This window comes from Microtus pennsylvanicus, chromosome 14 (assembly GCF_037038515.1).
Source record: "Microtus pennsylvanicus isolate mMicPen1 chromosome 14, mMicPen1.hap1, whole genome shotgun sequence".
Lineage (NCBI taxonomy): Eukaryota > Metazoa > Chordata > Mammalia > Rodentia > Cricetidae > Microtus > Microtus pennsylvanicus.
The window spans coordinates 32166786-32190304 of NC_134592.1; the positions used below are offsets into that span (position 1 = coordinate 32166786).

Here is a 23519-nt window from a genome sequence, read left to right on the forward strand (position 1 = left end):
GGGATCCAACAGGCACACAGATGGTGCACATACATGGACACATGCAAAATACAAATATAAAATAATCAGTCAGGTGAGGGTGGCGCACACCTTTAATCACTGCATTTTTAAAGCAGAGGCAGGTGGAGCTCTGTGAGTTCGAGAACAGCCTGGTCTACAGAGCTAGTTCCAAGACAGGCTCCAAAGCCACAGAGAAACCCTGTCTCGAAAAACCAAAAAAAAAAAAAAAAAAAAAAAGGGCGGGGGGCCGCGTGGGGGTCACAGTTTAACTTACAGCTAAGAGTTGTCGTATAAGCATGTCTGAGGCTTTCTCTGAAATATTGCCAACAAAAACTGTAGTAGTAGGACCACAATTTTCATCATTTTCTTTTAATTTTAAGCCTGGATGATCCTTTCTTGCTCCCAAATGCTTCCCAACCATGGACACAGTAGGTACTAGAACCTATAGTAAAAAAAGACAAAAATATTTGATCTGGAAATTATGACATTATGCTAAAAATTCCAAATTTAAAGTATAAACATATAGCATATTATTAAAAGCCCTGCATAACTGATCAAAAAGTTCCTAAAGCATGTAGTATATTTCATTATTACAAATTTATTCTTCACAAATTTCCATTAATTACCTTTAAAAAGGATAGAAAAAAGTCAAGCATTTTTGCTTACAATTTTAAAACATAAGCCATATTATTAAAAACATAAAAATTCCAACACAATTATAATCAGAACAAAATTGAAGGCAAATTCAACATTGCGCACGCTTTTACTTTTTATAAGGTCCTTGTGTTAATAGCTTATTTTCACTTTAAATTGCAACTTCCCCACATACAGAACCAGAAATCTATATACTTAACAAGGAATTCAATACAACTCAGTAGGCATGGAAAAAACTGTGAACAGGAATAATTTTTCCAAACCCCAATTCCACCTTTCTCTATCCTACAATACAAAGGGAGTGTCATTTGGAGGCTTCTAAAAAAACCGAACTAGGCCAGGTATGGTGGTACACATCTTTAATCCAAACACCAGGGAGACATGTGGATCTCCACTGAGTTAAAGGAGAACCTACCAGGTTTACATACTGAATTCCAGGCCAGTCAGGACTAAAAAGTAAGACACTGTCCCCAAAAAGCAAAAGCAATTTTAACAAAAAAATTGCCCAACTATTTGCGAGGTTTAGGAAGTGGAGGGCTTTGACAGTTTAATGATTCCCACCATTCTGAGTTTATTCTCTGCTTTCTATTGCTATTTCAGATTCAGGCTCTCAGCCCTTCCTGCCATCATTTCCACCTGTGCCGAGATTTCCTACAATACGGACCCTAATCCTTCTACAACAGTAAGCCCAAGTCAATCCCCCTCCTTCTATTAAGGAGATGGTGTTCTGTCACAGCAATATAAAAGTAACTAAGAGGGGCTGGAGAGAAGGCTCAGCAGTTAAGAGCACTGACTGCTCTTCCAAATTTCCAGCAACCACATGGCTCACAACTCATCCGTAATGAAATCTAGTGCCCTCTTCTAGCCTGCAGGCACAAGTGTAGACAGAACACTATAAACTAAATAAATATAAATAAATCCTTTTTTAAAAAAAAGTAACTAATACACTATTCTTACAGAAGGTTCTCATTCAGTTCAAAACAACTACAGCAGGTGGCTCACAACACCTTCAAGCCTCCAAAAGCACTGCATGCAAATTCTGCCCATAATGACAAGTAGAACACAAACTACATTAAAATATTTTTACTTAGGGGGCTGGAGAGATGGCTTAGAGGTTAAGAGCATTGCCTGCTCTTCTAAAGGTCCTGAGTTCAATTCCCAGCAACCACATGGTGGCTCACAACCATCTGTAATGAGGCCTGGTGCTCTCTTCTGGCCTGCAGTCATACACACAGAATATTGTATACAAAATAAATAAATAAATATTTAAAATATATTTTTAGTTATTTATTTTATGTGTACTGGTGTTTTCCCTGCATGTATGTCTGTGTGATGGTGTTGGGTCCCCTGGACCTGGAGTCACAGACAGGTGTGAACTGTCATGTGGGTGCTGAGATTCAAACCCAGATCCTCGAGAAAAGCAGTCAGTGCTCCCAACAACTGAGTCATCTCTCCAGTCCCACATTTAAACATTTTTAAGCTATCTAAGGTTACCAAAATTTTATATTTCAAAAAGTACTAGCTGTATTCTAAATCTTAATTTTTCATTTATGTTTACTCTGTTGAAAGGAGTACTCAACTTGGAGTACTTCCCTAGAAAACATGAGGCGTTACGTTCAATCCCCAACACATTAACCAGTCATGGTTAATATGCCTATAACCCCAGCATTTAAGAGGTAGAGGAAAAAATAAACAAATAAATAAATCTAAATTCAAGGTCATCCTCAGCTACAAAGTAAATCCAGGAAGTGATGAGACTGTCTCAAAAACAAAAACAAGAAACTATACTTACAGTTGGAGCAGGAGCCATAATACTCATTGGAACAGGAATCATTGGTGTCCCTAAAAGGAAAAAAGCATAACATATTTTAAGAATACAATTAAGCCGGGCGGTGGTGGCGCACGCCTTTAATCCCAACACTCAGGAGGCAGAGGCAGGTGATCTCTGTGAGTCTGAGGCCAGCCTGGTCTACAAGAGCTAGTTCCAGGACAGGCTCCAAAGCTACAGAGAAACTCTTTCTCAAAAAAACCAAAAGAAAAAAAAAGAAAAATACAATTAAAAATAACTACAGAAAGGGCTAGACATGTCTGACAGAATAAGGCATAAATGAGGACAGGCATTCAATCTCCAGCACCCACATAAAATAAAAGCATAGGGACCACTGGCAAGCCATCCTTGCCTAAAAAAAGAGTCTCAGTCCCACAAAAATATCCTGCATTAATCAGAGAGACCTAGAGAAACGGTTCTTCAGCAGAAAAAAAAAATGTAACCTCAGTTCAGTCCCTGGTAACCTCATGGTGGAAAGAGAGCTAAGTGCTTCTAGCTGTCTTTTGTCCTCCATACCTACCCCATAGCACATCCTTGCATTTCTACCTGAGCACAAGCTCACACACTAAATAGTAATAATGAATATAATCAGAAGGCCCTGTATATGATATCTAAGACTACAAATAAAAGTACATACAAGAAAATATTTAAATAGCCGGGCGATGGTGGCGCACGCCTTTAATCCCAGCACTTGGGAGGCAGAGGCAGGCGGATCTCTGTGAGTTCGAGACCAGCCTGGTCTACAGAGCTAGTTCCAGGACAGGCTCCAAAGTCACAGAGAAACTCTGTCTCGAAAAAAACCAAAAAAAGAAAATATTTAGATCTAAACATGCTGGCGAACATGTATGTATTTCCACACTTAGGAGATATGGCAGGAAGATCTGAAGTATAACAGCCCTTTTACACAGCAAGTTCCAGACCATCCTAGGCTAGCTGAAAGCCTAACCCAACCCCTCCAGTCCCCAAAGTGTGTGTGCTTAATACTAAGATGAAATTTGGGGTGTGGTGAAAATTACCTGTAAGACTGAGGAAAGAGGATAACCGTGAGTCAAGACAAGGATGGGCTACACAGTTCCAAACAAACTCAGGAAACAGGGCATTACCTTGTCTCAAAAAAAAACAAAAACAAAAACAAAAACAAAGAAAACAAAAACAGAAATCTGGGAGGTGGTGGTGCACGCCTTAATCCTGGCACTCAGGGAGGCAGAAACAGGCAGGAGTTCCAGGACAGGTTCCAAAACTAGAGAAACCTTATCTTGAAAAACTAAACCAGGGCTGAAGAGATAGTTCGGTGGTTAAGATCACTGACTGCTCTTTCAGAAGACCTAAGTTCAATTCTCAGCACCCACATGGCAGCTTACAACTGTCTGTAACTATAGTTTCAGGGGATCTGACACCTTCACATCAATGCACATAAGATAAATTTAAATAAATTATTATTAAAAAAAAACCAAACCAATCCAAACCAAACAACAATAACAAAACACAAGTTAGGCACTGATTCCAGCACTCGGGAGACAGAGTCAGGCAAATCTTTCTCTGAGTTTGAGACCAGGCTGATCTACAACTCCAGTTCCAAGACATTCATTCAGAGATGTTACATAGAGAAACCTTGTCTCGAAAAACCAAAAGCAAGCAAGCAAGCAAGCAAGCAAGCAAGCAAACAAAAAAGCCAGGCAGTCTTGGTACAGCTTTAATCCCAGCACTTACGAGGCAGAGACAGGTGGATCTCTGTGAGTTCAAGCCTGGTCTACAGAATAAGCTCCAGGACAGCCAAGGCTACACACACACACACACACACACACACACACACACACACACACAACCTATCTTGAAAAACAAAAACAAAACAAAACAAAAATAAAAATGTAAACCTTAGTCTATGTCATCTCAAAAGATAAATCAACTACCATTTGGTTTCCCTTTGACAGTAACAGGACAGTAACAACACTGTTAGTTGATATTGCTATAAGAGGAAATATTCACTGCTAACTTTCTGTACTTTCTAAATTTTTGAACCTTATAAATAAGGAATTTCCAAGATGAGTCTGAAACCCAGCAACAAATACAAATCTACTAGTCAAAACAGACGAGGTTCAACTGTAACCCCAGCATTCAGGAGCATGAAGGACTTGCTAAGAAGTAAAGGTGTACCTGGAGCAACAAATTCTGTTCCAAACAACTTAAGGTCACATAAAAATCAGATATCCATTTTCACAGTAAGACTATCATATCTTTACTAATAAATCACGAGTATCATGTTCCAATGGTATTATCACAATGACAAAGACTCAGGATAAAAAAATTTAAAAATATGATCAAACTTACCTGGAGGTACAGGAGGAGGAAAGCCTGGAAACTGTGGGGGTGGGATCCCTGGAGGGAGTGCTGGGATTCCCATAGGAGGGCGATTCAAATGAGGGGGGAAAGACATTCTGACTGCACCAGTCTAAAGAAAGAAATGACAAATCATTTTATTTGAAACCTTTCTAATTTGACATGCCTATATTGTTGACCTTCATTTTTAGAGTATCTGCAAAATTCTAAAGTTTCTTACCCAAAGGAGTTGGCAAAGACCCTCTTTTCTCTGTCTGTCCATTGAGAATTTTTTAAAACTTAGATCTTTTCTAAAATAAGTTCCCAAAATGTACACGAACTAAGTTCAGGATAGACTCCTACAGTCATGTGGGAATACATATAAAGGAAGAAAAAAATTTTGAGGTTCAGTTAATATCAAAAAATTAAATGCCAAACATCAACGAATCTTTTAAAACAAACTGAGAATCCAGGAGGGTAGATAATTTTCTAAGTGTTCTAATAACATTCATTTTTAAACGAGCAATTCTCTGAAAACGTCAGTATTTGACAAATCAGTGTTAACTAGTTCTTAAAGACAAACGTGTCATTAAATTATAAACTTAGGAGGAAGAGGGGATCCCTTTCAGCCCACATAGTAACAGCTCTAACATATAAAAAGAGCCCACAAGTTGTAATAAGGTAACAGGCTTTTTTTTTTTTTTTTGGAAGACACGGATCTCAAGTAGTCAAAGCTGGCCTTGAACACTATAGTTGATGACAATTATGAACACTTGACCTTTCTGTCTCCATTATTTCAAGTCAGGAGATTACAGGTATATACCACCATACAGCTTACTTTTTTCTTAAAGCAAACCTCTAGCCAGGCCTGGTGGCACAAGCCTGTAACCCTAATCCCAGAGGTGGAAGCAGAATCTTAAGTATGCTAGGACTTGTCTCAAAAATCAAAAATCTGGGTCTGGAGAGATGGCTCAGTTGTTAAGAGCATTGCCTGCTATTCCAAAGGTCCTGAATTCAATTCCCAGCAACGACATGGTGGTTCACAACCATCTGTAATGAGGTCTGGTGCCCTCTTCTTCCGGTTTGTAGGCATATATTGTATACATAATAAAATATTTTTAAAAAAAAATCAAAAGTCTGGGCTGAGCAGATTCCACTGGGGAGACAGAGCCAAAACGACATTGTCTACATTGTCAAGCCATCCAGGGCTACCTGGGGAGACCGTCTCAAAAGAAAAAAAGCTAAAATGAACTTGTCATTGATTCCAATAAAATTAGTTTTTTGCTTGTTTTGTTTTATACTAAGCAGCAGTTACTTATGCCAAACAACTAGCAAAATTTCTTCTACCTAAGAAAATAAGCTTACAACTGTTAAACATATTTTCTAAGCAGGGCATGGCGGCACATAACTGTAATCCCTAAAGTTGAGAGGTTGAGGCATGAGGATCAATTCAAGGCCATATTGCTATGTAGCAATGCTGTCTGCTTTGAGACCAACCTGGGCTGCATCTTTGTAGGTGAGTGCATATATTTATTTGGTTTTTCAGTTTAGGACGAGATATGGGACCCCAGGCCTCAAACCCAACATCTTTAGCCTTTCAACTACCACCATGCCTGGCTTCTTATTAAGTGTGCTATCTTCTACTTTTCTCTTACCCACCAAATCCCAACCGTTTGCTATGTTATGTTTTGTACATATCTTTTTATATACAAATATTTAATAATTTGTGCTTTGTTATAATAGATTCATACTACACTGTTACCTGCATATCTCCTTCAGTGTCACTAACATCTCTTCATTATCAATTCTTGTCTTTATATAACAAATTATATATAATACAGAAACACCAGGTGCCTTAATTCATTAACACTGAAAATTCTTGGACATCTGATTTTATTTTAGTAAATATTTAGAATTTTTTAAATTACATTTATTTATTTGTGTGAGTTTACATGTGTCTGGGTATGTGTGTGACATGTATGAAGTCAGAGAAGAAGCCACAGAGTCGACTCTCCCATCATCTGGGTCTTGGTGGGATTAACCTTGGGCTGTCAGCGTAGAAGCAAGCACACTCTTACTGAGCCATTTTGTGAGCCCACAGATAATTCTGTAATACAGATTATCACTGTTTGCATCTAAACTCTAGTACTAAATCATTGCCTCCAATCTAATGTGTATATTTATATTTCTATCAGCACTGTATCTAACGTACAAGAATCTGAAGTTTAAAAACAAAACAACCTATTTCAGTTTAGTTCCTCAATCCCTAAAGCTATGTTTACCTGTTACTCTGAAACAGGAAAGCATGCACTTGGCTGGGCGGTGGTGGCGCATGCCTTTAATCCCAGCACTCCTGAGGCAGAGGTGGATCTCCGTGAGTTTCAGGTCAGCCTGGTCTACACAGTCAAGAAAGCCAAGGCTACAATGAGAAACCTTGTCTCGAAAAATTAAAAAAAAAAAAACAAAAAAAAACAGAAAAAAAGGAAGAGAAAGAAAGAAAAGAAAAGAAAGAAAGAACCATGCACTATACGCCCATAACTGCTCCTTTTTACACTGTTCGTCTAACTTTTTAATTGTCTCTAAGGGTTGGTGAGATGGATCAGTAGGTAAAGGTACTTGCCACCAGAACTGACAGTCTAAATTTCATACCTCAGACACACAAGGTTGTCCTCTGGCTTCCACACATGTGCCACTGAACATATACCCCAAAATAAGTAAATAGCAACTTCAAAAATATTTTTTAAAGGGAACTGGGATTGGTATGTAAAAATAAATAAATAAATAAATAAATAAATAAGAAAGAATACTTTTAAAAATACTTTGTCAGGCCGGGCGGTGGTGGCGCACGCCTTTAATCCCAGCACTCGGGAGGCAGAGGCAGGCGGATCTCTGTGAGTTCGAGACCAGCCTGGTCTACAGAGCTAGTTCCAGGACAGGCTCCAAAGCCACAGAGAAACCCTGTCTCGAAAAACCAAAAAAAAAAAAAAAAAAAAAAAAAAAAAAAATACTTTGTCAGGTACATGCCTTAATCCCAGCACTCAGGAGGCAGTGCCACGCAGATCTTGGAGTTTGAGGCCAACCTGGTCTACAGAGCTAGTTCTATGATAGATAGATATGGCTATTACACAGAGAAATCCTGTCTCAAAAAAAAATAATTTTTTTAAATATTTATTGATTGATTATGTATGTATACAATATTCTGTCTGTGCGTATGTCTGCAGGCCAGAAGAGGGCACCAGACACCATTACAGATGGTTGTGAGCCACCATGTGGTTGCTGGGAATTGAACTCAGGACCTTTGGAAGAGCAGGCAATGCTCTTAACCACTGAGCCATCTCTCCAGCCCCAACAAAATAATTTTTTAAAAAAATTTAAAATTTAAGCTTTGGTTTCAGAAAAGTGTTCTTATTCACAAGTCAGAGTTGTCAGAATGATTCCTATAGTAGCAAAAAGATGCTAGAAAAGCTACTCATCGGCATATTTCAGAAAGGAAACTAAAAGTTTAAAAGACAGTGTGCATTCAATTTCTATGTGCTGCTTTTCTTTTGTAATTACTACCTTTAAAATTACCACATTAAGTAATGGGTTTCAATTATATATCTTCATACATTTTACTATATACTATGCTCTCATTTGTTCCCCTTCCCCATTGAGTTTTTTATAATCTGTATTACAAATGCTTTGCATGGAAAGGAGAGGGAAGGTGTATCTGTTAAAACAGAAGGCTACTGTCCTACTTACAGAAGCTCTTGTATTATAATAATACTCTAGCTCAGCACTTTCTTAGGAAGGCAGTTGGTATAGTACCTGTTGAATAAATAAATTAATTAATGAGGAGTAAACAACGCCTGAGGACCCATTGACAAATTTATTTAACAGCTACTACATATCAGCAACAGTCTAGCGCCCACTTTCACAAGGGTATGACCTTGGGCCACAGATTCACTTTTACAGACACTTCTCTCCCACAATTATTAGATATAAACATCATTTTTAAAGTAAAGCTATATTCTTAAGGATTAAGCTATATTTTAGGGTTTTTACTATTAAAAGTTAATTAACCAGATACATTTTAGTTTCAATATAAATATTGCATACAGTTCTAATTTTTCTATGAAATACCTCCCTTTTATTTAAAGCTGTTCAAAATTTAACATGGTCTGGACTTCAAGGTGAAAAAATATTAGTCAACATGAACAGTCCCTTTTCCTTTGAGATAATGGATCCCTTGTTGGGAAGTCAAAAATCAGACATTCCTGATGCCTTTGACAATTCAAATTATGAACAGTTTTATACTTGTTATATGAAATGAAACAACCATAACAAAGTGTACCAGATTCCATTTTTAAAGTAAATTCAAACTTGAAAATATACTTCTAAGATTTAGGGACATTGGAAGTTGAAAGGTTTTATAGAAAAATAATTCAAGGAAAAGAGCTAGGGAGAGGTTTACTTTCAGTTCCAGTGATCAGGTCAGGCCTCACTAAGTAAAGATTTGAACAAAGATCTGACATAGGCTGAGGCATGAAGCCCTATTCATATCCGAGGGAAGAGTCTTTCAAGCAAAAAAACAAAACAAAAAACCATAAAGCCTTTGAGGAAGACCAGCACAAATCAACTTTATGTCCCCAGGAGAATAAACATGGAGTCAGGTATTAAAAAAAAAAGACCATTAGCCTGGAAGAGGGAGAGAGGGAGTGATCAAAGTAGAAAGTAGATATAGGGCTTTGTAGTAAGTACTACAACGTAAATGTCTGGGCTGCTACTTTAAATGGAATAGAACACATTTTAAAAGGTTTCTGGTTTAACATAATCATTGTCACCCTGTTAAACCAGAAAGGAAATAGGATGTAAGCAAGAAACTACTGCAATAACACAAGAATGTGCCCAATAGGAGATAGGAGTTAACAAGTTGCTAGATTCTGGACACATTTTGAAGACAGCCAAAAAGATTTCCTGAGGATTATACGGAATACAAGATAGTTATCAAGTCTAAGGCCATACCACTCTGAAGGTGCCCCATCTCGTCTGATCTCAGAAGCTAAGCAGAGTCGAGCCTGGTTAGTACTTGGATGGGAGACAAGATAGTTACCAATATTGAAATTATCTTAATATTAATTATAACAATATGTTTGATGATGTGGGGTTTTTTAATTTAATTTTATTTTTTGTTTTTATGGTTTGTTTGTCGACACAGGGTTTCTCTGGATAGTCCTGGCTATCCTGAAATTTGCTTTGTAGACCAAACTGGCCTGGAACTCTGAGATCTGCCTGCCTCTGCCTGGCTAAAAGTGATTTTTGTTTTTGATTTACAGGGCTTGGGGGGTGGGAGGGTTGTCTTTTGTTTTCAAGATCCAGTTGTAGCACGATTAATAAAAACCCAGAAACAGAATTTGGGGTTCAACATGAAGGTCATAAAAGCAAAACAGTCAGCCACTGGCTCTTACCTCAACCCGAGTCTGAAAAAGCAATCCTGCCTCCAGGAATCTCAGAATGAGACTGTCTCCTCCTGTTTTATAGTCCTCTCTAGGGCTGGGATTAAAGGCACGCACCACTGGATCAAAGGCGCCTCCCAGTTTCTATGACAAACTAGTGTGGCTACTGGGATTAAAGGTGTGTATTACCACGGCCTGGTCTGTAAGGCTGATCAGTGGGGCTGTTTTACTCTCTGATCTTCAGGCAATCTTTATTTATTAAAATATAAATGAACTATCACCACACCTAGTCACTTCTATGTAGTTCTGGCTGTTATGAAATTAATTCACTATGAAGACCAGATTGGCCTAAACGATCCTGATGCCTCTGCCTCCAAATCCTGGGATTAAAGGTGTGTGCTGCCATGCCTAGCCTAATATGTTTTAACTTTTAAAAGACTAAAAAATATTTTTATTTGTTAACTATGAAGTTTTATGTCCTGAAGTAACAAGTATCTGTGATATAAGCATTCCCACTATCTGTTGTGATAGTGGTCACCCAACTTGTCAAAAACTCACTGGAATTTAAATGTATTAATTTTATTATGTATAATTTATACAGGTGTTTCATCTAAAAAGGAAAAGATAAAATAATTCATAGTGTCCACCATCTGCATTCTACGTCTACGCTCACTTTTCTTTTTCTTGGTCCACTCTTTTTATCTACACCTGGGAATGTCACAGGTCTACAACATATAACCAATCCTCTACTGCAAACTTATCCAAATGTCACCAGGGAAAGAGTGGCACATTAGCTCTCTTGGGACAATATACTAAATTTCTGAAATGGTTAAGAATGAACCAATACATTTCCCCCAGCAAACACTCATAAGAACCTAGCTCCATGTTGTAAACTCTCCTCTAGGAAGCATTTTTATTTGTTATGAAAGAGTGAGATTTTTACCTTTACAACTAATTCAATGGCTCAAATAGTCAAACAATGCATTTGACTATTAATTTAACACTGTTTCCTATACTGCTTACAGTCTGCACATTACTAGAGACTGATGACAGAGCTGCAGTGAGCAAAGGGGGAATAATCTGTGCCCAAATAATGAAAAGATTGAAAAGAAACTTTTATACCACAACTTTTCAGCAGACTGGGGATAACTCTGACACAGAGCTCATCTACTAACACAGCAAAGGCCCTGTTGACAGGGCAATACATAGAAAAACTGGATGGCAAGAGACAGGGAAGGCAATACTAAAGTGTTTTGAATCTCCAAAAAATAAACAATTTTTTTTCTCAGAAATTTTTACTTTCAATGAGGAAAAGGCAGCACTGCCTATATAGATACATCAGTGATTGCCACAAACTAAGGTAGAATACACAGTGCTTCCCAAATAGGCTAGAGGGATACTTTTGTTCTTTTTTTTTTTCTTCCCAGACAGGGTTTCTCTGTAGCTTTGGAGCCTGTCCTGATACTAGCTCTTGTAGACCAGGCCGGTCTCGAACTCACAGAGATCCACCTGCCTCTGCCTCCCAAGTGCTGGGATTAAAGGCATGCGCCACCACCACCTGGCCAGAGAGATACTTTTGGGTAATGGTTATACAACTCTGTATATTATTTAAAAAAAAAAAAAAATCACTGAGTTTTCTAAAGTTACTATTTTTAAAAGAACAGTTTTGGTTTTTTTTTTTTTTTGGTTTTTTGAGACAGGGTTTCTCTGTAGCTTTGGAGCCTGTCCTGGAACTAGCTCTTGTAGACCAGGCTGGCCTCAAACTCACAGAGATCACCTGCCTCTGCCTCCTGAGTGCTGGGATTAAAGGCATGCGCCACCACTGCCCGGCAAGAACAGTTATCAATTAAGGACAACTACCAAAATACTGAAGATTAAAAAATATTGTACCAATATTAAATTCCTGATTGTTATCACTGTACTATTTTTAAATAATAAAAAAAAATCCTAAAGCTTCCAGGAATTAATCTACAGTATTTGAGTTTAGAAGCATCATGTCAGCCACTTACTAACAAATATGTCAGAAAAAAATTAGGAAGAACAAAATCAAATTGGCAAAAATGTTCAAATCTAGCTGTCAGTGGTGGCACATGCCTGTAATACCTGCACAAGGGAGGTAGATGCTAAGGAAACTCAAGAGTTAGAATGGTTGAGAATTCATGTACTACTTTGTTAACTTTGGGTAAATTTTAAATTATGTCAAAGTAAAAAGGCAAAAGTGGAAAACTGCCATGAATTCTAGGTCAGCCTGTAGTACAATACATGTTTAAACCAGTCTGGGCTAGAGTATGAGATGCCATCTCAAAATTTTAAGAAAAAATTAGGGTAATACCACAATACTAATAATTCTTAGTAGTATTTTCTCCACATAATTTTTTTTTTAAAAAAAAGTTATTTTAAGTACAAAAAGAAGCAAGCTGGTGAATCTCTGTGAGTTGGAGGCCAGCTTGGTCTTCATAGTGAGTTCCAGGAGAGCCAAAGAGATCCTGTCTCAAAGGAGCCAGAATTGGGGATGCCAGGGCTAAAGTTTAAGTTTGAGTACTGAAATCCTGTATCAAAAATTAAAAGTACAAAGGTACTGAAGGTTTTAGGAATCAGAATCCCCTTTAAGAAGGTGAATAGTAGTTCTAAGACAGATTTTTAAAAAGACTGAAGCACTAACTCCAAGGTACAGAACTTGCCTGATAAGTCCAAGGCCCTAGATTTGCTCCCCAGCATCATACAGTAAATAAATAACTATATTAGCCCTAAGAACATTTTTAAGACCAGGTACAGTAGCGCACACCTTTAATCCTGGCACTTACAAAGCAGAGATAGGTGGATCTCTATGAGTCGGAGGCCAGTTTGGTACACATAGTTGAGGTTCCAGGACAGCCAAAGAGATCCTGTCTCAAAAATATTTTTTAAAAGATTAAAAAAATATAAAGAATGTTTTCTTTCAAGATCATGATTACTAGTCAGGCAATGGTGGCATATGCCTTTAATCCCAGCATGCAGGAAGCAGAGGCAGGTGGATCTCTTTGAGTTTGAGGCCAGCCTGACCTACAGAGAGTTCCAGGACAGCCAGGGCTAACAGCCAGGGCTAACAGGGAAACCCAGTCTCAAATAACCAAAAATAATAATTGGGCGCTGGAGAGATGGCTTAGGGGTTAAAAGCACTGCCTGCTCTTTTAACTTGAACTCTATAGGTCCTGAGTTCAATTATAGATGATTCACAACCATCTATAAATTCTGGTGCCCTCTTCTTGCGGGCAAGCATACATGCAGGCCGAACACTGTATAAGTGATAAATCTTAAAATAATAATTAACTTGAAAAATCTTTGGTCAGCTATGAAGTCTTTACTCAACAGTAACATATAGAAAAATGTGTGTATGTGTATCTTCATCAAGAGACTCAATACTGCCGGGCGGTGGTGGCGCACGCCTTTAATCCCAGCACTCGGGAGACAGAGGCAGGCGGATCTCTGTGAGTTCGAGACCAGCCTGGTCTACAAGAGCTAGTTCCAGGACAGGCTCCAAAACCACAGAGAAATCCTGTCTCGAAAAAACAAACAAACAAAAAAACAACAACAACAAAAAAAAAGAGACTCAATACTGCAAAAAAAGATAATTACAGTAAAAATATTTAACCAAAACTATAACTGCTAAACAAAACACAATAAAACATTTTCTCCTAGTAGTCCTCTTTGGTATCCTATCAAAAAAAGATAGCTCAGTAGTTAAGAGCATTTGTATAGCTCTTCCATAGAACCTGCGTGGGTTTGATGCCCAGTACTCTTATGGTGTTTCACAGCAACTTTTAATTCCAGCTATAGGGGATCCTTTTCTAGACTCTGGCCACACCAGGCTCAAATGTGGCACACAAACATACATGGAGGCAAAAACAGCCATACACGTAAATAAATTTAAAAAAGAAAAAAAGAAATGATAACCCCCCCAAAACGATGTGATGTCAGCATTTTTATTTACAGAAGTCCTTTTTTTTGGGGGGGGGGATATTTCCCTGTGTAAATTCTGGCTGTCCTGGGCAAAGAAAGCTGGCTTTGAACTCATAAGATATCCACTTGCCTCTGCCTCCCAAGTGCTGGGACTGAAGGCCTGCCCCAGAATCACCCTTTTTAATCTCCTAAATTACTTGCTGTACAACTGTTACTGTCTTTATGGATTGAGAAGCTAATTTAAACTGAGCAGTGGTGGCGCACGCCCTTAATCCCAGCACTTGGGAGGCAGAGGCAAGAGGATCTCTGTGAGTTTGAGGGCAGCCTGGTCTACAAGAGCTAGTTCCAGCAGGCTCCAAAGCTACAGAGAAACCCTGTCTCAAAAACAAAACAAAACAAAAAAGCAGCAGCTAATATGTTTAGGGGTACATAGTAAGTAGGTGGAGACAACAAGGTTCCCCACTCTCCTGAAATTACCAATTCAAAGGCTGCTTTCACTATACTACAAGGTCTCAATAAGAAAGGAATTTAAGAATCAATAGCCTGGCCAGACAGTGGTGATGCAAGCCTTTAATCTCAGCACTGGGGGGGGGGGGGGGGGGATATCTCTGTGAGTTCGAGAAACCCGGTCTCGAAAAACAAAACAAACAAAAAATAATCAATAGCTGGGCAGTGGTGGCATACGTACACTTTTAAGCCCAGCACTTGGGAGACAGAGTCAGGCAGATCTCAGTGAGTTCGAGGCCAGCCTGGTCAACAAGAGCTAGTTCCAGAACAGGCTCCAAAGCTACTGAGAAACCCTATCTTGAAAAACAAAAAAATTAATAGAACTATTAAAGTCTACTCCGAGTACACAGGCAGAAATGTAAAGTCTCTGAAACATCTCACGCTAGTTCTTAAGTAACATTTATCAATATAAACCAACATCATGTTACTAGAATATATATCTTATTGAGAATTTTACATACACTTTTTCAGTCCCCAAATCCAATCCGTAAAGTGGATCGTAATACAAACTCATTTTATTGAAAATGAAAACCAAGACTTAAAAAAAGTTTAATAAGAACACACTGTATGCTTGAATCACAAGAACTGGACAACCGAATGCCTTAAGACCTCTCAAGGTTTTTGGAATACCCTTTAAAAAAAAAAACAACTACACTTTTCATAAAATTACGTTTGTGGTGTGAAGATTTCCCCATTAAGCCGTCGACCGTTCCTAGTTCTATGTACAGTCTTCCAAGCACCAATGGTATAGAGACCCTCTTACTTTCTTACATTTTTTAAGTCTAAAATATACTCAAAAATCAAGAGATTTTGAAAATGAAGGAAGTTGAAGGAGATGTTCACAGACAATATAAAAAAAAAAAACAAAAGACTGTGTGTTCGATACGGGCAGCTACCTACTACACTTTCTTTCAGTTCCAAAGCACTGTGATGCAAGAGAAACCCAATCCTTTCCCCTCTTTGTGGTGTGCTTTACTCGGCCCTGTATAAAAACGGCATTTTCAGGCCAATATTAATCTACTATTACATAACGTCAAGATAACCTTCATACCCTATTTCTAAAAGCGTATTTAAAAATCAATACTGAAAACAAAAGGATGGTAATACATTTTAATATGAAGATCGGCGCTACCTAGAATGAATGGAGATCGAGCATCCTTCCGAGAGGACAGGGGACTAGAATGGGAAACTATCCCCGTCTTCGGCGAGCCAGGAAAGGTGCTTTCGAAAACAAAAAAGTGGACACTCGCTAAATTCAAGGAGGGGTGGGGCTCTTCTTTGGCGGCGCCAACTAGACCACAAGAGAGAAAGAAATGCGTTGGCGGCCCGCACCCCGCTAGAAGAGTGGGCGCAGGCTAGTTTGAAGGCACAGGCAGCCTTGAGGGCCCGGGAGTCCTTGGCCCCGGAAATCTAGCGAGGGGCGGATCTGGAGGCCCGAGGAGAAAAGGGCCGCCGGGCCCCGGCCTACAAGGTCCGATCCTAGCCATGGCTAACACAGGAGTCCCGTCAGAGCCGAGGCGATCCACTCCCAGAAGGAACGGGAAGCCACAGAGAGTGGGCGACAGAAATCCACGGAGGCACGCTCAGGACATGGGCCCGGCCTCCGAGGGCGCCCGGTCCCACAGGCTTCTCTTTTTTTTTTTTTCCGAGGCCTCGGAGGAGCGGAGAAGCCCCAAGCCTCGTGCCCGTCCCCTCCCCCACCCCACCCCCTCACCCCCACCCCACCCGGCCCTCCGCAGCCACCCTGGCTTTTCCACCTCCTCCGCCTCCTCCTCCGGCAGCTGAGGTCCCCGGTCGACCGGTTTCCTCAAGCGTTCGGAAGCGTCAACTCACCCGCCGCTGAGAAAACGAGACGGTCTTCGCGGCCTCTTGGGCGTCAGGTTAGGAGTGGGCTCCACCGGTTCGAGGGTTCCGAGCGCCGCCGGGCTGAGAGCCTGGGTCCGAAGCGCCTACTCGCATAGGCCGCAAACCCAGCCGCGCAGCGCGGGGAGCTTCTGGAGGTCTTCCTCTTGCCCGGCGTGCACTGCGCCAGGAGGCGTGGAGAGGGGGAAACCATAGAGAAGATTGCTCCTAGATAGTCGCCACTGTTGCCTCTGAGTCACTGCGCACAGAAGGATAACCATAGAGAAGCAGCGCCTGGTGGTACCTAGAGAGGCTCGAGCCGTACATGACGACCCGCCCTGCCATTTTTGATTGGAGCCGATTGAATCTTATGACTACGCGACGCCATCTTGAGGTCAAGGTTCCGGCTGGTTACCCGCGCGGGGTTTCTTAGAGGGTTTATCACTTTTTGGTGGTTCGTTTTCCGGGAATTAGAACCTTGATCTCCTGGTTCTTTGAGGTTCGATGAACTGATAGACTGTGTGTGATCGGGATCCTCATTAGAAAGCCCAGATGTCATTTGTCCTTCGAAAACAACTGGTTACGTTTGGTTTTTTGTTTTTGTTTTTTTTTTTTTGGACTTTTTGTGCGGACATGCACTTCAACTTAGGCTAGGTAATAGGATCCGAAAGGTAACTAGATGCTTGATAGCTTCAGAAACCTGTAAGAATATTTAATACAGCTTTCTGTAGTGTGCTAATGATTCAGAAGAATATTAAAATAATGAAAAAGTTACTCACAAGTTACTGGGTTATTCAATTTATGGATTTTATAAGCAGTATTCACTGCTTTGTTTGTTTCTTGTTACTCTGAAGGCTTATAATTGACTCGTAGGGATCTTGCCTGGTGCTATGCCAAGGAGGCAGAAAGTAGAGTGAGATTTATTCCTGTCCTGGAAGAACTGGAGCCCCGGAGTAACGAATAGCAAACCCTGACCGCTTTGTCATTCGTACTCCCTGCCGTCTCCCTTAGTTGTCGTTTAGACGAAGTCTACGGAGACCAGGATGGACTCTCAAAGATCCACCTGTCTCCTCCCCAAGTGCCACCACACCCAAATAACCTCATAGTTTTATTCCAGTACATATTACTGTCTGTCATACTAATATGTCTCATGGTCCACCTGCTCCTGCCACACTATAATATAAACATAATAGCACAAAACTCTTGTCTACTGTAGCTCCAGTGAATGGAAAAGTGATTGGTATTTAGCAAGCACTCAGTGTTTGCTGAACAAAAAAAATCATTAGCCCTACGGTGTTGATGTATACTGTTAGTCTCAGTATTTGGGAGGCAGAGGTAGGCAGTTCTCAGTTCTACGCCAACCTGGTCTACAAAGCAAGTTTCAGGACAGCCAGAACTGTTACACAGAGAAACTTTTGTATCAAAAAACAAAAAACAAAAGGGTTGTGGCTAGGCGCGGAATGTAGCGCATGTCCATTATGCTGGGAGGCTGAGGCAGGCCAGTTCTCTGGAAATTTAAAGCTAGCCTCTTTGGTTCCAGGACTCCTAGGGCGGCTACGTGCAGTACATAAAGAGACCCTGTCTCAAAAAACAAAGCTACAAAAAGGAAATTGTTATATGATTGATACCAAGAAAACTGAATGCAAGAACAGTGGAAATAGGAAAGTTTATGACACTGTTGCCATATTTTATTTATTTATTTATTATGTATGCATTATTCTGTCTGTGTGCATGTCTGCAGGCCAGAAGAGGGCACCAAACCTCTTTACAGATGGTTGTGAGCCACCATGTGGTTGCTGGGAATTGAACTCAGGACCTTTGGAAGAGGAGGCAATGCTCTTAACCACTGAGCCATCTCTCCAGCCCCCTGTTGCCATATTTTATAGTCACTTTTTCTTTTTAAGTTTTTCAAGACAGGGTTTCTCTGTGTAGACCAGCAAGCTGGCCTCAAACTCACAGAGATCTTTCTGCCTCTGCCTCCCGAGTGCTGGGATTAAAGGCATGCACCACCACCACCCAGTTTATTCCCATATATTTCTATTTACTAGGTTCCTTATAAAAAGGTGAACAATACCTACTTCCCAACACCCAATTCCAAGGATTAAATTAATCAATGTAAAGGTACTTTCTACAATAAAATGCTCATTAAATGCTACCACACACACGCACAGGATTTCTTTGTGTATCTTTGGACAGCCTGGAACTCACTCTGTAGACCAGGCTGTCCTCACACTCACAGAGATCTGCCTGTCTCTGCCTCCCAAGTGCTAGGATTAAAAGCATGAGCTACTGGGGGCTGGAGAGATGGCTCAGTGGTAAGAGCATTGCCTCCTCTTCCAAAGGTACTGAGTTCAATTCCCAGCAACCACATAGTGGCTCACAGCCATCTGTAATGGGGTCTGGTGCCCTCTTCTGGCCTGCAGGCATACACACAGACAGAATATTATATACATAATAAATAAATATATAAAAAAAGAAAAAGTTCTGGGCTCTTTAAAAAAAAAGTTAAAAAAAAAAGCATGAGCTACTACCTCCTATCATTAAATGCTATTTATATTTTGTAAATAAATGTTTATTTTTACAACCACAACAAAATCCTCTCAAATTTCTATATATCCTTTTTTTTGGGGGGGGGGGTTGCTTGCTTGTTTGTTTTTTTCAAGACAGGGTTTCTCTGTGTCCTGGCTGTCCTGGAACTCGCTTTATAGACTAAGTGAATCTCAAACTCACAGAAATCTGGCTGCCTCTGCCTCCTAAGTGCTGGGGTTAAAGGTGTGTGTCACCATCAACCAGTTTACATATCCTTTTTAGAAAAGGGGGGTTGGAGAGATTGCTTAGTGAGTGTTAAGAGGACAGGCTATCCTTCCAGAGGTCCTGAGTTCAAGTCCCCGCAATCACATAGTGGCTCACATCTGGCGTCCTCTTCTGGCCTACAGGCATACATGCAGACAAAACACTGTATACATAATAAATATTAAAAATAAAAGATGTAGCCAAACAGTGGTGGCGCACACCTTTAATCCCAGCACTTAGGAGGCAGAGGCAGGTAGGTCTCAGTGAGTTCAAGGCCAGCCTGGTCTACAAAGCAAGTTCCAGGACGGGCTCCAAAGCTACAGAGAAACCCTGTCTCAAAAAGATTTATTTTTACTTTATGTGTATTTTTGACTGCATGTGTGTCTGTGTACTACATCCATTCCTGGTGCCAGCACAGGACAGAAGAGGGCATCATATCCCTTGGAACTGGAATTACAGATTGTTGTGAGCCATCTTGTGTACTGGAAATTGATCCAGGGTCCTCTGGAAAACAGCAATTACCCTTAAGCCATTTCTCCACTACTTGTATAATATCACTTACTTAATAAATCCTTAGGGACCAGTGAGATGGCTCAGTCAGTAAAGGTGCCTGCCATTCATGACAACCTTAGTTCAATCCCTGAACCTCACCTGGTAGGAGACCAAACTCCCACAAGCTGAACACTGTGGGATACACTCAATACACCCATATGCACACAAACAATGAATAAACAATAATAACCAAAAAAGTAAACAAATAGCTGGGCAGTGGTAGCATACACCATGATCCCAGCACTTGGAAGCAGTGCAAATGGATCTCTTGAATTTGAGGCCAGCCTGGTCTATAGAGCAAGTTCCAGAATAGCCAGGGCAACAGAGAGAAACCTTATCTTGAAAATCAAAAATAAGCCGGGCGGTGGTGGCGCACTCCTGTAATCCCAGCACTTGGGAGGCAGAGACAGGCGGATCTCTGTGAGTTCGAGGCCAGCCTGGTCTACCAAGGGAGTTCCAGGACAGGCTCCAAAGCTACAGAGAAACCCTGTCTCGAAAAACCAAAAAATAAAAAAAAAAATAAAAAAAAAAGAAAATCAAAAATAAATAAACAAACACATGGATGGTTGTAGTAGCTGGAGATGTGGCTCAGCAGTTAAGAACCCTTGCTGCTCTTGCACAGGAACTGGGTCCAGTTCCCAGGACCTACATGTTGGCTCACAATCCTCTATCTGCAGTTCCAGCAGATCCAATGCCCCCTTCTGACTTCTACAAACAGCATTCAGACAAAATATTCATACATATAATCTAAAAAGAAATTTTAAGGAGAGGTTGTCTCTGACAATTGTCTAACTTACGTAGACTTTTGTTGCTTAAGTTTAGCCCATGTGCTGGTTATTCCAGAGTAACGTAACTAGGATCTAGACATGCCTGGGATGCAAGCTTCAGAGCATGGCCTGGGAGGGGTTACCTTGACTGCTTTCCTAATTGGCTAGCTGAGGTGGGAAGACCCACATAGAAATGTTGGCGTCAGCATTCTATGGGTTCAAGCCTGGACTGAATAAAGACAAGCTGAACACTAGTGCTCCTGGTTTTCTGCTTCCTGGCTGCCAATACAATATGTTCAACCAGCAGCCTTGAGTTCTTGCAACTATGGTTTCCTTGCATTGATGGACTGTACTCAATCAATCATAAGCCAAAATAAATTCTTCCTTATTTCTTATATTGGGGAGTGGGTGGGGGGGTGGGTGGGGGGGTGGGTGGGGGGGTGGTGGTGGTTGTGTATTAGGGGTAGTAGTATATTGGGTGGGTGGGGAGGTAGTGGTGTAGGCTGGTTTTGTGTGTCAACTTGTCACAAGCTATAGTGTCATCATCAGAGAGGAAGGAGCCTCAGCTGAGGAAATGCCTCCCTGAGATCCAGCTGTAAGGCATTTTCCCGTCTAGTGATCAATGGGGGAGTGCCCAGCCCATGGTGGGTGGTGCCAGACCTGGGCTGCAGGTCCTGGGTTCTGTAAGAAAGTAGGCTGGCCAGGCAGTGTTGGTGCCTGCCTTTAATCCCAGCACTCCGGAAGCAGAGGCAGGTAGATCTCTATGAGTTCAGAGCCAGCCTGGTCTACAGAGTGAGTCCCAGGACAGGCTCCAAAGCTACAGAGAGTTCCAGGACAGGCTCCAAAGCTACAGAGAAACCCTGTCTCAAAAAACGAACAAACAAAAAAAAGAAGGTAGGCTGGCCAGGCCATGGAGACACAGACCTTTAATCCCAGCACTCGGGAGGCAGAGGCAGGTGGATCTCTGTGAATTCGAGGCCAGCCTGGTCTACACAGTGAGTCCAGGACATGCTCCAAAGCTACACAGAGAAACCCTGTCTCAAAAAAACAAAACAAAAAAATTGGCTGAGCAAGCCAGGGAAGCAAACCAGTAAGCAGTACCCCTCCATGTCCTCTGCATCAGCTCCAGCCTCCGAGATCGTTCCCTGTCCACAGTAATCAACAGCAATGCTGAAATGTACGCCTAACCCTTCCCTCCCCAACTTGCTTTTGGTCATGGTGTTCATCACCGCAATAGCAGCCCTAGCTAAGACAGCAGTGGTGGGGTCAGGCTATTTTATTGTGGTAATCAGAAAACCAGAACAGTAAACAACACACCCACAGAGTCTTACAGGGGACCTGGGTTCAGCTCCCAGCATGCACATGGCCACTCACAACTCGAGTTCCAAGGGATCAGATGCCCTCTTCTGGCTTTCATGGGCAACAGGCATTCATGTGGCGTGCAGACACACATGCAGGCCACACACATAGAAAATAATTTCAAAACTAAAAACCACTGGACCAGGTCTTAAGAGGGCTGCTGAATGGAAAAGGAAAGATAGAGTACTGGCTACTTTTCTCTTAGCCTGAATGGAAACCACGGTGAACAGAATCATCAATGAAACCACCTTGTAGAACCCCAAATTTACAGAAAGATAGAAAGAATGGAGCCATCAGAAAGACAGAAGCATGGTAGTGGTGCACACCTTAAATCCTAGTACTAGGGAGACAGATGAGGTGAATCTCTGTGAGTTTAGGCCAGACTGGTGAACAGAGTAAGTTCCAGGGTAGCCAGGGCTACACAGAGAAACCCTGTACCCTATCTTGAAAAACAAATAAGCAAGTCTGGCTGTGGTGGCACACACCTTTAATACCAGTACTTGGGAGGCAGAAGCAAGCGGATCTCTGTGAGTTCGAGGCCAGCCTGGTCTACAGAGCATGTTCCAGGACGGGCACCAAAGCTACCTGTCTCAAAAAATAAGAAAAGAAAAACAAACAACCCCCCCAAAAAAATGTAAAAGAGGGAAGGAGAGGAGAGAAACGCTGAATGTCAAGATCCAAAGAAGAAAAAAAAATATTCCATGGGCTGGAGAGATGGCTCAGAGGTTAAGAGCACTGACTGTTCTTCCAGAGGTCCTGAGTTCAATTCCCAGCAACCACATGGTGGCTCTCAACCATCTGTAATGAGATCTGGTGCCCTCTTCTGGCCTGCAGGCATACGTGGAGGCTGAACATTGTGTACATAATAAATAAATAAATCTTTAAAAAAAAAAAGAAAAAGAAAAAAAATATTCCAGAAAAGATAAAGAATAAAATAAACTGGGCAGTGGTGACGCACATCCTTAAATCCCAGCACTTGAGAGGCAGAGGCATCCTGGTCTACAAAGTGAGTTCCAGGACAGCCAGAACTACCAGAGAAGCCCTGTCTTGAAAAACAAAGAAGAAAAAACAAGCAATCAAAAAAGAGGGGGTAACAAACTAGGCCTTAAAAGGAGGATTAGCAGGCTGTGGATGCATTAGAATATTGAAATATTGAAAAGGATGTTCAGGGTTCCCTCACTACCCAGACCTTAGTGCAAAATTACCACACTAATTCCTTTCATAGCTTTGAAAAGACATAAAGGAGGATATAATGTCTCAGGCTATCAAAAAAGAAGAAATTAACATAGACTTTACATAACTTTGCAGACTCCTTCAAGACATTCTGTTTCAGTTTGTTTTTATTTTTGTCTCGAGATAAGGTCTTACTATGTAGTCTTGACTGTCTGGACCTCACTGAATAAACCAGGCTGGCCTCAAAGTCCCAAAGACCCTCCTGATTAAAGGCGAGCACCACCACACATAAACTCAGTTTACTGAAAAAGTTTTCCCATTGAGGAGTTAGCTCACTGGATAGAGTTCTTACCT

At 41.0% G+C, this 23519-nt stretch overlaps 1 protein-coding gene across 4 annotated transcripts in view; it reads right to left on the minus strand.

Moving 5' to 3' along the window:
• The window catches only part of Rbm25 (RNA binding motif protein 25), a 51443-nt gene extending 34729 nt beyond the window's left edge, over positions 1-16714 (minus strand). Inside the window, exons 1-6 of one of the 4 annotated variants that reach the window (XM_075948157.1) lie at positions 16513-16697; positions 8540-8605; positions 5040-5157; positions 4811-4931; positions 2447-2496; positions 275-442 (exon numbers count right to left, since the gene is read on the minus strand). In XM_075948157.1, coding sequence (XP_075804272.1) covers positions 275-442; positions 2447-2496; positions 4811-4931; positions 5040-5081 — 381 coding nt within the window. In that variant the 5' untranslated portion in view covers positions 5082-5157; positions 8540-8605; positions 16513-16697. Of the gene's footprint in view, positions 1-274; positions 443-2446; positions 2497-4810; positions 4932-5039; positions 5158-8539; positions 8606-16512 lie in introns of all 4 variants that reach the window. The other 3 variants (XM_075948158.1, XM_075948160.1, XM_075948159.1) reach the window with 3 other exon arrangements.
• Positions 16715-23519: the final 6805 nt, after the last annotated feature.